Genomic DNA, 11,748 nt, shown 5'->3' on the forward strand with positions numbered 1-11,748 from the left:
CAGCTCACCCTGCAGGCCAGAAGACCATTTTTCAACCTAAACAACACATAACAATTCTTTCCTTGATTCCTCTCTGCGCTCCTCAGGGCAATACGTTCCCAGTTTCAACTCCAGTCATGGCTCCAACTTCTTTGACCAGGACTACAAAATGCTGAACATACTACTTCGTGGCTCAGAGCCAGTCCAAATCCGTACCTCCCCGGTCTTGTTCCTGGCCTTCAATCTCCCAGCCATGACTGAGGCAGAGTTCTTCGGTGCAAAACTGATCACCAATCTGGCTTTATTTCTGAAAATACCGGCGAACAAGATTCGAATCACCAACATTGTCCGTGAGGGTACTAATGCGAGAAGGAGGCGCTCGGCAGGACTGACGGTGCAAGTAGAGATCAGGGAGCCCCCTGTTCAGACATCCACCAACACCACCACTGGTGAGAGCAAGAATAAAATAAATGACAAATACAGCATTTAGATCACAATACAATGTCTTAATATTTATATACCATCTGCAGAAGGAGATCAACAGTTTGATGTCCTGAAGAACATTGCTGACGATCTGGGCCGTGCTGCTGTCTCGGGCAATCTGAGTCAGTCCATCGGCTTCAATGTGTCATCCCTGGGTATCATCCCTCCTCCACCCTCTTCCAGTGACCCGTCTTGGAATGATGTAAGATGTTAATCAGATCACATGATCAAACTCATTTTAAAGGGTTAGTTCACCCATAAATGAAAATTCTGTCATTAATTACTCATGTCGTTCCACACCCGTAAGACCTTCGTTCATCTTCAGAACACAAATTAAGATATTTTTGATAAAATCTGATGGCTCAGTGAGGCCTCCATTGCCAGCAAGATAATTAACTCTTTCAGATGCCCAGAAAGCTACTAAAGTCATATTTAAAACAGTTTATGTGACTACATTGGTTCAACCTTAATGTTATGAAGTGACGAGAATAGTTTTGTGAAAAACAAAATAATAACTTTATTGAACAATATCTAGTGATGGGCGATTTCAAAACACTACTTCATGAAGCTTCAAAGCTTTACGAATCTTTTGTTTCGAATCACGCCCCCCAGTGGTGAACCACTGAAATTTCGAAACACTTATGATGTAACAAAGCCTCATTTACTGAAATCACATGACTTTGGAAGTTTAATACATGTTCAGTAAGGAACATAAACAACTTACAGAGCTCTGACTTGTACCACCTTACTGCTGCAGATTCATTTTGGCATTGATAGCATTGACATAGAAATGCATAAATAAGAGTGAACGTGAACAGCTTCGGGTAGAACACCACAGGTTGCCAATTCATAATTACAGTTCAACAAATGCTGTTCATTGAGCTTAACTTGTACTGAACCCCAAATATCCCTTTTAATTTTTATCAGATTAAGATCCAGTAAAAGATGCACATGACATGCTTTTTCTTATTTGAACTGTAACGGTTTCTCTCTCAGGTGGCCACTCAGGAGGTGACCCGTGAAGACCAGCAGGTGGAGACAGTCAAGACTGTATCATCCCTAAAGGTGGTGGTCCAGCCAGTGGCTGGATCGTCACTCGGACCCCTCAGCATTCAGCCCAGCATCATGGCTCTGGATGCAGCGGTGAGATTTCATTAAGAATATCTGATGCAAGTTTTCAGGTAGTTTTCAGGGGCTGGTTGCACCAGTTGCACCGGGAGCACAGTTTTGACATAAAGTGGCAGTAAGTTACAACTTGTGCCTTTATTCTTTCTGCGTTAAACTGATGTGTGTCATTTGTTTAGAGATTTCAGTGCTTGAGTTTGTTGTCATGGGGTTATATGTTTTAAGAATGTTCTTCGGTCAGTTGTGGCCTAATGGTTAGAGAGTCAGACTTGTAACCTGAAGGTCGTGGGTTCGAGTCTCAGTATCAGCAGGGAATGTAGGTGGGGGAAGTTTTCTCTTCCACTCTCATTACCCACAACTGAGGTGCCCTTGAGCAAGGCACCTAACCCCCAATTGTTCCCAGGTGCCACAGCAAAAAAATGGCTGCCGACTGCTCCGCGTGTGTGTTCAAAGTGTGTGTGCACTTAGATGGGTGAAATGCAGAGCACAAATTCCGAGTTACGGGACACCATACTTGGCTACACTTAACTTTTACATTCACTGTCACTATCAAGTGCCCCCAACTCTGTTGTTTGTTTTTCTCCGCTCATATTTTAATATTCATTTGAAAATATTCACTAGAAAACCACACCTGGTATTGAATAAGGAGAGCATCTTTTTTCTGCGTCTGTTTCCAGGGTGACTGCGTGTCCATGGGTGTGACGACTCTAACCATCTCAGCTGTGCTCAAAGATGCTAACGGGAATCCAACAGAGGGGCTTTACGGAAACACCACCATCCCTTTCAGTGGCTGCTGGGCCAATTACACTGACTTAGCCATCTTTACAAGTGGTTGGTCATCTCCATTATATTATTTAGATTTTTTTGGGTTGCTGTCACTGTCATTTTAAGCCTTTACGATAATTTCTCTCTCTGTACCTCTTCTACAGGTGATAACTTGAAGTTGGCCTTTACTCTGAATGAATGGAAGGCTGAGTCCAGATCTTTTACGCTCAGATCACCTACAACGCCGTCTTCTGTGGTCGTCACTATGGGCAATAACTTCCCCGGCATCACTGACTCCAGTCCAGCTGTCTCCTCACCATCTGTGTATCTGCTTGTGATTTTGAGTGGTCTACTCCTCCTGCTCAGAGGACTCTAGGAGCAATTAAAACCAATGAAGAAGTCCACTCTTATATATTACATCGTCTTCTAATGATTTGCCTTTGTCTATATACTTCTGTTGTTTTCCCATATGATCATGCTCTGTAAGCTACAATTATTAATTCTAAGACTGTAGAACACTTTTAACAAAACTTTATTTTATTTAAACCTATTTCTATTACTTTACTTTGGAGTATTATACATGTATATGCTCTCTTATATCCTCAATAAAATCAAGTTCTAGCATACTGCTGTTGTCTTTTTTTTTCTGCATTAAATTCTTGAACATATAGATGCCAAATATTTCCCTTAAAGTTGACATGAAATCAAAGTTGTGATCTTTTCTTCCTTAGTTCTATCAAAGTGTACATAAATGCATCAAAGGAAATTTCAGTCCTTAAAGGTAGGGTAGGCAATTTTGGAGAGGCTATCAATAGCAAGTTAGCTTTGAAAACTTGAGATCCCACCCTCCATTCAGAGCGCTCTCCAAAGCTAAAGCTCGAAGTCGGCTGAAAAACGCACCTCTATATTTTAATCTGTAGCATTCTGGCACTTATCACATGTTGCTGGTACTCTGACTGCCAACACGAAACATCAGGCTATTATAGAATCAGGCTAATTCATCGACGTGAAGCTTTTATAAGCCTTACGAACTGAATGGACCAATTGTCTGCGCAATATAACTGAAGCCTAATTGTTTAATTTTGCGTGAGTGCCGCTCCGAAACACTGTAGACGAGTTGACCAGCGAGCTCCAAAAGTGTGATGAGATTTACTCGAGCTGTTCTTACCGTGATGCTGATGATAAAATGTGCAACCAATTTTAATTCTATTGAGAATGTACCCCTTTAAAACGCTATGACATGATCTAAAACAGCCACATAAACTAAAAAGACTGATGAAAAGAGGGGAGAGCATCATCCTGCACCAACATAAATTAGAAAAATGTGTAGGTTGATATTTTTCATAACAATAAAAAAAGAAAGAAAAAAGTTAGCATTGGCATAAGCATGGTAATGAAGAGCCATCAATGGTCTTACCTGTAATTATATCCTTATTGTAACAAACGCTATATTTAAACAATTACAAGAATATGTTACTTTATCATATTCATAGAATCAAGAGCTTTATGGAACTTACTGAATTATAGTTGGTTTTCCCCATGTGTAAAATGCGTTCTGCTAATAATGACAGATATTAGGGGAAAAAGCTATGTTGCACCACTAGAGGGAGGTAAAGCCCACGGTGCTCAATCCTCACACTGACACCTGCAGAACCGATGAAAAACCACAATCTGTCAGTCACATTCACGTGAACTTAAAAGAGCGAAATTAAGAAAGTTTTATTCCGTTTTTCTTTCTTTCTTTCTTTCTTTCTTTCTTTCTTTCTTTCTTTCTTTCTTTCTTTCTCAATCTTTGTTTCTCGTAGTATACACAGAAGTTAGCCTATATATTTAAATTTTATGCGGCACTGCTTTGGCTCTGATTATAAAACCTTATAAACCAATCAATAAAATAAAAAACATTTTTAACTGTTAACATCACCCATGTTAAATTATGGGGACATGAAGAAGGACAGTAATATCCTAAAGCTGTGTAGGAGAGTCTTTAAAGTATTGTTTGGATTGAGTGGGAGCTAATAATGTCATGACGGTACTTAAGGAGGCTGTTCTTCAGAGGGAGCTGCTCTCAGTCTGCGCTTCTCCACACACATGTGATGTGTTCCTGTTTTTCCAAAGCAGGTCTTTCTTTTTTTCTTGTGCATTAACAAAATGTGTGCTTGTGGAGTGTCTGGGATATTTTTGACTTTTACTTTTCTTTTGCATTTTCTGTGTGTTCACTCAATAAATCCTCTGTTTCCAAACGCATCCAAAGGGATGAAAGTGTCCAGGTCTGCGGCTGCTGATGGACACAGAAGAGCCAAACACGGCAAAAGTATATTGTCAGCATCACCGTTATCTGGAGACATACAGTCACAGCGGGCGACAAAGGATACAATTGAACCTCATGATTACATGATCTCCATCTACAAGACCTTTTCCGCGGCTGAAAAACTGGGACTGAACGCGAGTTTTTTCCGCTCGTCAAAAGCTGCAAACACTATAACGAGTTTTGTGGACGAGGGTCAAGGTTAGTTGTTTGACTTGTTTTTAATCTGATATATAACTTTAGGATTTATAAATGGCCTTTTGTCCAAATTTGTTTTCCCCTTTTCAATGTGTCAGAATAGTTACAGCACATATTTACAGCACAGGTGCTTTTAGGAAAACGTCCAGAGAAAATGCTGTTATTTTGCTATAAAGTGGCAAAGTTAAATGAATAAATCCTTAAGTAATGAATGGGTCATGTGTCATAATTTGAAATCATTCCTAATTGGACTGGGGATAATAAAATAATAATAAAAAAAGACAAAAAAAAAAATGAATGTTAAATAACTGAAAAATAGGAATTATAGGCCTACTAATATATGTTTGTTTAGTAGTTTGATCCTTATGGTTTTAAAGTATGAAAGAAATTCCATTATCAATCTTTTTTTTTTCCTTGACAAAGATTACAAACATTCGTTTTACATTCTAAAGAAATTCACAGCCCCATAAGAAAGAAAGCGAGACATGAGACCCAGTGTCAAAATACAGTGCTATAATACAGTATATATAGGCCTATACACACACACACAATCCCAATTATTTTATTATTATGCAATTTTTAGACGTTTTACTACTTTATCTAAAATTAATTTTTAAATTATAACTTCAATTTTAATCTAACTTTTACAACTTTTTATTATAGCAAAGAAAGAAAGAAATTTCAGCATATAATTGGTTGAAAATGTGTTCTTCATCTGCATATACAGTTTTTTCCTCTTTATGCCTTTCTAACTGACATTGTAAATAAACGTACAGCCGCTGTCACTAAATATGTGTGCTCTTTGTTCCAGATGACCTTTTGAACTCCCCACTGTGGAGACAGAAATACTTATTCGATGTATCAACACTTTCTGAAAACGTGGAGCTCTTGGGTGCTGAACTGAGGATATACACAAAGATCTCCGGAACGTTCCGAGCATCAGAGACGGGCCCAGTGGAGATACAGCTGCTCTCCTGTCAGTCACACACTGTGCTTGACTCCAAAACCTTGGATCTGGAGGATGCACATAAACCAAAATGGGAGGTTTTCGACGTATGGGAGACTTTTAAGGAACGTCAGCACCACTCTCACGGGACCCGCTTCTGTTTGGAGCTCAAGGCGACGCTAGATAATCCTGAGAGGGAAATTGACTTGCAATATCTTGGATTTCACAGACATGGCCGTCCGCAACTAAAGAAAGCCATACTGGTTGTTTTCACAAGGTCAAAAAAGAGACAAAGCATTTTTTATGAAAAGAGGGAGAAGATTAAACTGTGGGGTCTAAGTAGTCCTGGGAAGGAAAGAGGACCTCATGTGAAATCCCGACGGAGTAGACGGACCGCTCTACCCAACCGCCATGGCAAGAGGCATGGCAAAAAATCCAAATCTAGGTGCAGCAAAAAAGCCTTGCATGTGAATTTCAGGGAGCTGGGTTGGGACGACTGGATTATTGCTCCCTTAGACTATGAGGCGTATCACTGTGAGGGCATGTGTGACTTCCCCCTCCGATCCCACCTGGAGCCAACCAATCATGCCATCATACAAACTCTAATGAACTCCATGAACCCCAGCAACATGCCGCCCAGCTGTTGCGTCCCCTCTAAACTCAGTCCCATCAGCATCCTGTACATTGACGCAGGAAATAATGTTGTATACAAGCAGTATGAAGACATGGTGGTGGAGTCCTGCGGCTGCAGGTGAATGTGCTGTTCAAACTAATGAGGGAATGTAAATAAAAGTGTCTGACTTTCTCATGTGTCTTCAACACTACTGGAAGCCTTAGCTGAAATGATATACTGTAATCACAGCTGTTATCTGGAATTATGACTCTGGAATACAAGCACAAAAAGAGGAAGAACAAAGACAAATCTTCCACATTTTACCGGTTATTCTGCTACTGTACATGAAAACATTACTCTTAGTTCCACTTTACTGGGCATTTACTTCAAATTGTGTGGACTTGACAACTTTATTACTGCTCTAAATAGCTGTATTTTATGGATGGATATGTAAATAAATGATTTCTTAAATTTGTACAGGTACTAATTTTAATTTAAGTTAATATTCTCTTTAAGTGCTATCATTTATTCAGTAATAATATTTCACACATCTAATAAGCTATTTTAGTTATTGTATCTATCTACCTCATTGTGCAAATTATGTTACCGTGTACATATCTTCCTTTGAGGGATTAACATCATAAAAGGGTCTGTAAATATTTCATAAAAGGTGTGAACCATATTATTCCTCCAATAAAATACCAAGAAATGAAATATATTTCTTAAATATTTCTTCTTGAATAATGGCTTTTTGTTACTGCTTCTCAACAGCTACATAACGGTTAAATTGAATTACTGTTAGATTAATAATTTAAAAAAAAAAGTGATGACATTTTAATATTTCGTAATTGAATTAATAATTTCAATATACAGTCCTGGACAGAATGATCTGTACCCTTGGTAAAAAGAAGGCTGTGAAAATAAATCTGCATTGTTTATCCTTTTGACCTTTTTCTTTTATATCTCCAAAAATCGAACTGTTCATAGATGTAAAACAATTGAGGGGGAGAGATTAGACTATTTCTCCATAGAGAATCTCTCCAGATCCTTCAGATTCCCAGATCCATGCTGATACACTCCACTTGACATTTGATAGAATCCATGATGCCATGTATCTGTCCAGGACCTCCAGCAGAATAATAGGCCTACAACATTAAAGATCCAGCAGTACTTACTTAATTGTAACATGGGGTACTTTTTAATAACCTAGTGTAGTTTGAAGTTCAAGTAGTGTCTGACAACTGAATATGCTGGAGTTTGTTTTTGGATGTGAGCAGAGGATTTTTCTTGACAACTTGTGGTGATGTAGGTGCTGTTTGAATTATTTATTTATTTATTTATTGGCTTTCTGACCCCAAGACTCAAGTAATTTCTGCAATTCTCCAGCTGTGATCCTTGGAGAGTCTTTGGCCACTCGAACTACAGTATCCTTATTACCGTGCATTAAGACAATATAGACATTTTCCATGCAGATTCGTAACATTATCTGTTGATTGGAACTTCTTAATTATTGCCCTGATGGTGGAAATGGGAATTTTCAATGCTTTAGCTATTTTCAGCATTTTATTTTGTGAAGCTCAACAATCTTTTGCTGCACATCAGAACTATATTCTTTGGTTTTACCTGTTGTGTAATGGATGAATTTGGCCTTTGTGTTTCCTCATTTATACTCCTGTGAAACAAGAAGTCATGGACAATCATTTTGGAAAATTTCATAATTCATAATAGCCAATAATTGTAGCCAATATATATTAGAGAAAAACATTATTTCAAAATGTGATTTTGAAAGATCAAAAGAATAAACAATGCAGATTTATTTTCACAGCATTTTTTGATCATATTTACAGACGTGCCAATAATTCTGACCATGACTGTACACTACTGTTCAAAAGTTTTGGTCCAGTAAAATGTATCATGATTTCCACTGAAATTTTAAGCAGCACAACTGTTTTCAAATAAATAATAATAAATGTTTCTTAAGTACCAAATCGGCATATTAGAATGACTTCTGAAGGCTCACGTGACACGAAGACTGGAGTAATGATGCTGAAAATTCTGTTTTGCCATCACAGGAATAAAAAACATTTTAAAATAGAAAACAGTAAAATTGTAATAATATTTCACAATATTACTGTTTTCTTTTCCTGTATTTTTATTCAAATAAATGCAATCTGGGTGAGTATTTAAAATAACTTTTGAATGGTGGTGTGAATATATAAATTGATGATTTCTCATCTAGTACCTCCAATGAAAGTAAGAATTTAGTAATTAGATTAATAATTGTGCTATATGCAGTATATTCATCAGCATCAATCTAAAGCTTGAAAGCATTAATTCAGAATTAATGCTATTAATGTTTTTATCTGTCAAAAAAGTATACATTTTAGGGGTGCAACTAGCATAGTACCCTAAAAAGGACACCTTTGTATCGTCTACCACAAAATGGGCGCTTAAAAATACCTTCAGTGCGCATGTTAAAGAGTTAGTTCACCCAAAAATGAAAATTCTGTCATTAATTACTTACCCTCGTGTCTTTCCACACACGTAAGACCTTCGTTCATCTTCAGAACACAAATATAATTTTGATGAAATCCGAGAGGTATATGACATAGACAGCAATATAACCACCACTTTCAAGGTCCAGAAAGGTACTAAAGATATCGTTAAAACAGTCGACGCGACTACCGTAATTTTATGAAGAATACTTTCTGTGAAAAAAACAAAACAAAAATGACTTTATTCAACAATATCTTCTCTTGTGTCATTCTCATACATTGTTTACGTCCAGCGTTTCCAGGTTCTACGTCAGAACGCCAGCTAATTTTTGGCCGGCTCCTGAGTCAGCATCACATGCATGTGTCGTGCTGCTCACATGTACAGCGTCAGCCAATACTGAGCCAGCATTTGGACGTAAACATGGAAGCCTTCACTGTGCTTACTGCTCAACTGTGTATGGATAATGACAGGGAAGAGAAGAGATTGTTGAATAAAGTCATTATTTTTGTTTTGTTTTTTGCGCACAAAAAGTATTCTCGGCGCTTCATAAAATTAAGGTTGAACCACTGCAGTCACATTGACTATTTTAATGATGTCTTTAGTTCCTTTCTGGACTTTGAAAATGGTGGTTATATTGCCGTTTATGGACGAGTCATACTGTATACCTCTCCGATTTCATCAAAAATATCTTAATTTGTGTTCTGAAGTTGAACGAAGGTCTTACGGGTGTGGAACAACATGAGGGTGAGTAATTAATGACAGAATTTTCATTTTTGTGTGAACTAACCCTTTAAGCACCTTTTACAGGTAGATAAGCTAAAAAAGGTGCACTTTTGAGAGTACTTAATCACAAGGTAAAGGTACAGATGTAAACTAAGCAATAATATTTTGACTGGTAGATTTTTAACAGGAGTGCAGCTCTCTATTCTCATCTTTCTGCACCAGTACTGGTCTGGGTTACACAGTGAGAACACTAGCTGACAAGTGGGAAGGGAAAGAGTAATTCAAAACTGGGACTACTCAAGAGAAATACCCGGCACCCTGCTTTCATTTATGCCAACCCGAGATACAAAGATCCAAGTAATCTGTGTACCTTCCCTGTAAAGAGCTGAAGGGAGATAATTGCAGTGTTTAGCAAAGGTGAAAAGGAGGTCAACAGACACTCAGCACAACCTTCCCTGGGTGGGCTGTGTGACTGTGTGAATAGAAAGGAACACGTACACACACACAGAGACACAAACTCACATCTATTGGTAAACGAACAGTTGAACGGCTCTGACCCCGGTACCAAAGTTGCATTCATTCTCTGTCTGGGAAAAGACAATGACAAAAACCAAGGATGCTAACTTAAGATTAGGCTTGCTTTTAGTCAGAGGTCAAAGGTCAAGCATCTCTTTGTCTCTCGCCACTGTGTGCATTTAACACATCCAGTAAAGGGAGAGGAAGCAATCAACGTGGCAGAACAAGGGAAAGGAATGTGCGTGATGCTATTACACCAGTTCTCTGTCTCTCTGAGACATTGTCAGTCCCTGCTCGCCCATAAAACACATGAAGATATAAGACACACTGTGCCATGCAGCTGCTGGACAACAATGGACTGGAATGTCGTGTGTCTCTAAAGGACATCTGTGGATGGATGGTATACAGTGATTCAGTGAATGTTATCAAGCCACATTCTACCATCTATTAATCAGCATTTTTTTTTTTAGTACAGTTGTAGTACAGTACAGTTTAGTACAACTACAGTTGTAAAGGGATCCCAGCTAACAGGTAGTGTTTCCAGAACAGGTTATGCAAATGTTAAGATAAAACATTCTTTAAATAACATTTATAAAACGTTTTTATAACATTGCATTCTCATGATGGATCATATTTGATTCTTGGATCATCTTTTTGATGCTTTTACTTGATGAACGTTCTCATAACGTTGAGAGAAAACAACATTTTCAGAACATTTTCAGAAGGTCAGAAGATCATGTGAGACTAGTGTTGTCAAAAGTACTGACCGCGATACCAAGTCGGTACTGAAATTTTAAAAATGTGACACTTTGAGCTCTGTTGAGCGGATTCGTAAACATCTCTGATTATGTCTGTGAAAGCACACGGAAGTGTTTGAATTTGAAAGCGTTTTGAAAGCGGGAGCATTTGAAAGCAGGAGTCTTGATTATTAAGTGTTGATTATTGAAGCCAATCACAGACATATTTGATCAGCGCCTGAACACAATGGCCAATCAGAGGTGTTTACGAATCTGCTCAACAGCGCTCAAAGTGTACCATTTTTAAAATTTCAGTACAGACTTGGTATCGCGGTCGGTACTTTTGACAACACTTTGTGAGACTGAAGACTGGAGTAATGATTGCTCGAAATTCAGCATTGTCATCACAGGAATAAATTACATTTTAAAATATATTTAAAAATATCAATACTAATGAGATCAGGATGGCTCTTTTTTATAAAACAAACACATATAGTGAAAGGGCTGTCAAACAAATAGGATCTTATGCGCCAGTGAAACAAGCGCGCAGCCATCTTTAGAATTCTGTGTCTGAACTTCCGTTTTTGCGTTAGCTCTGTATATTTCTATGGCATTGCTGTCGAAGAGTCATTAGCAGGTGAAGTGGATTTACTTATTGTAGAGTTAACAAAAATTATCATGAGAATTGTAATGTTTGAAGTAGATGCCCTAACAAAATGTCAGTAGACCGGGAAGATTTTAAAATAATTGGTTCATTCATAAATCCGTAAGATCTTACCTTCATGCTGTGGAAATATAATTCACAGCACAGTCATACATACAGTGACTGGTTATGAGATACAGAAGAGCCAGATGCAGAAGA

At 38.1% G+C, this 11,748-nt stretch overlaps 2 protein-coding genes across 2 annotated transcripts in view; both read left to right on the forward strand.

Annotated features, from left to right (window-relative positions):
* The window catches only part of LOC127501313 (fibrocystin-L-like), a 47,222-nt gene extending 44,255 nt beyond the window's left edge, over positions 1 to 2,967 (forward strand). The window contains exons 71-75 of the mRNA XM_051873262.1: positions 87 to 428; positions 510 to 664; positions 1,459 to 1,605; positions 2,265 to 2,418; positions 2,517 to 2,967. Coding sequence (XP_051729222.1) covers positions 87 to 428; positions 510 to 664; positions 1,459 to 1,605; positions 2,265 to 2,418; positions 2,517 to 2,728 — 1,010 coding nt within the window. The 3' untranslated portion in view covers positions 2,729 to 2,967. The remainder of the gene's footprint in view (positions 1 to 86; positions 429 to 509; positions 665 to 1,458; positions 1,606 to 2,264; positions 2,419 to 2,516) is intronic.
* Positions 2,968 to 3,826: 859 nt separating this feature from the next.
* gdf6b (growth differentiation factor 6b) lies at positions 3,827 to 7,089 on the forward strand. Its single transcript, XM_051873097.1, has 2 exons — positions 3,827 to 4,858; positions 5,667 to 7,089. The coding sequence occupies exons 1-2, from the start codon at positions 4,501 to 4,503 to the stop codon at positions 6,554 to 6,556; spliced, it is 1,248 nt and encodes a 415-aa protein (XP_051729057.1). The 5' UTR covers positions 3,827 to 4,500; the 3' UTR covers positions 6,557 to 7,089.
* Positions 7,090 to 11,748: the final 4,659 nt, after the last annotated feature.

The sequence above is a fragment of the Ctenopharyngodon idella genome, chromosome 19, assembly GCF_019924925.1.
Source record: "Ctenopharyngodon idella isolate HZGC_01 chromosome 19, HZGC01, whole genome shotgun sequence".
NCBI lineage: Eukaryota > Metazoa > Chordata > Actinopteri > Cypriniformes > Xenocyprididae > Ctenopharyngodon > Ctenopharyngodon idella.

Bases quoted from the DNA above. Each gene is read 5' to 3' on its own strand.
- gdf6b (XM_051873097.1), top strand. From the start codon at position 4,501: ATGTGTGCTTGTGGAGTGTCTGGGATATTTTTGACTTTTACTTTTCTT. The intron at 4,859-5,666 runs GTTAGTTGTTTG...TCTTTGTTCCAG, and splicing joins TTTTGTGGACGAGGGTCAAG to ATGACCTTTTGAACTCCCCA.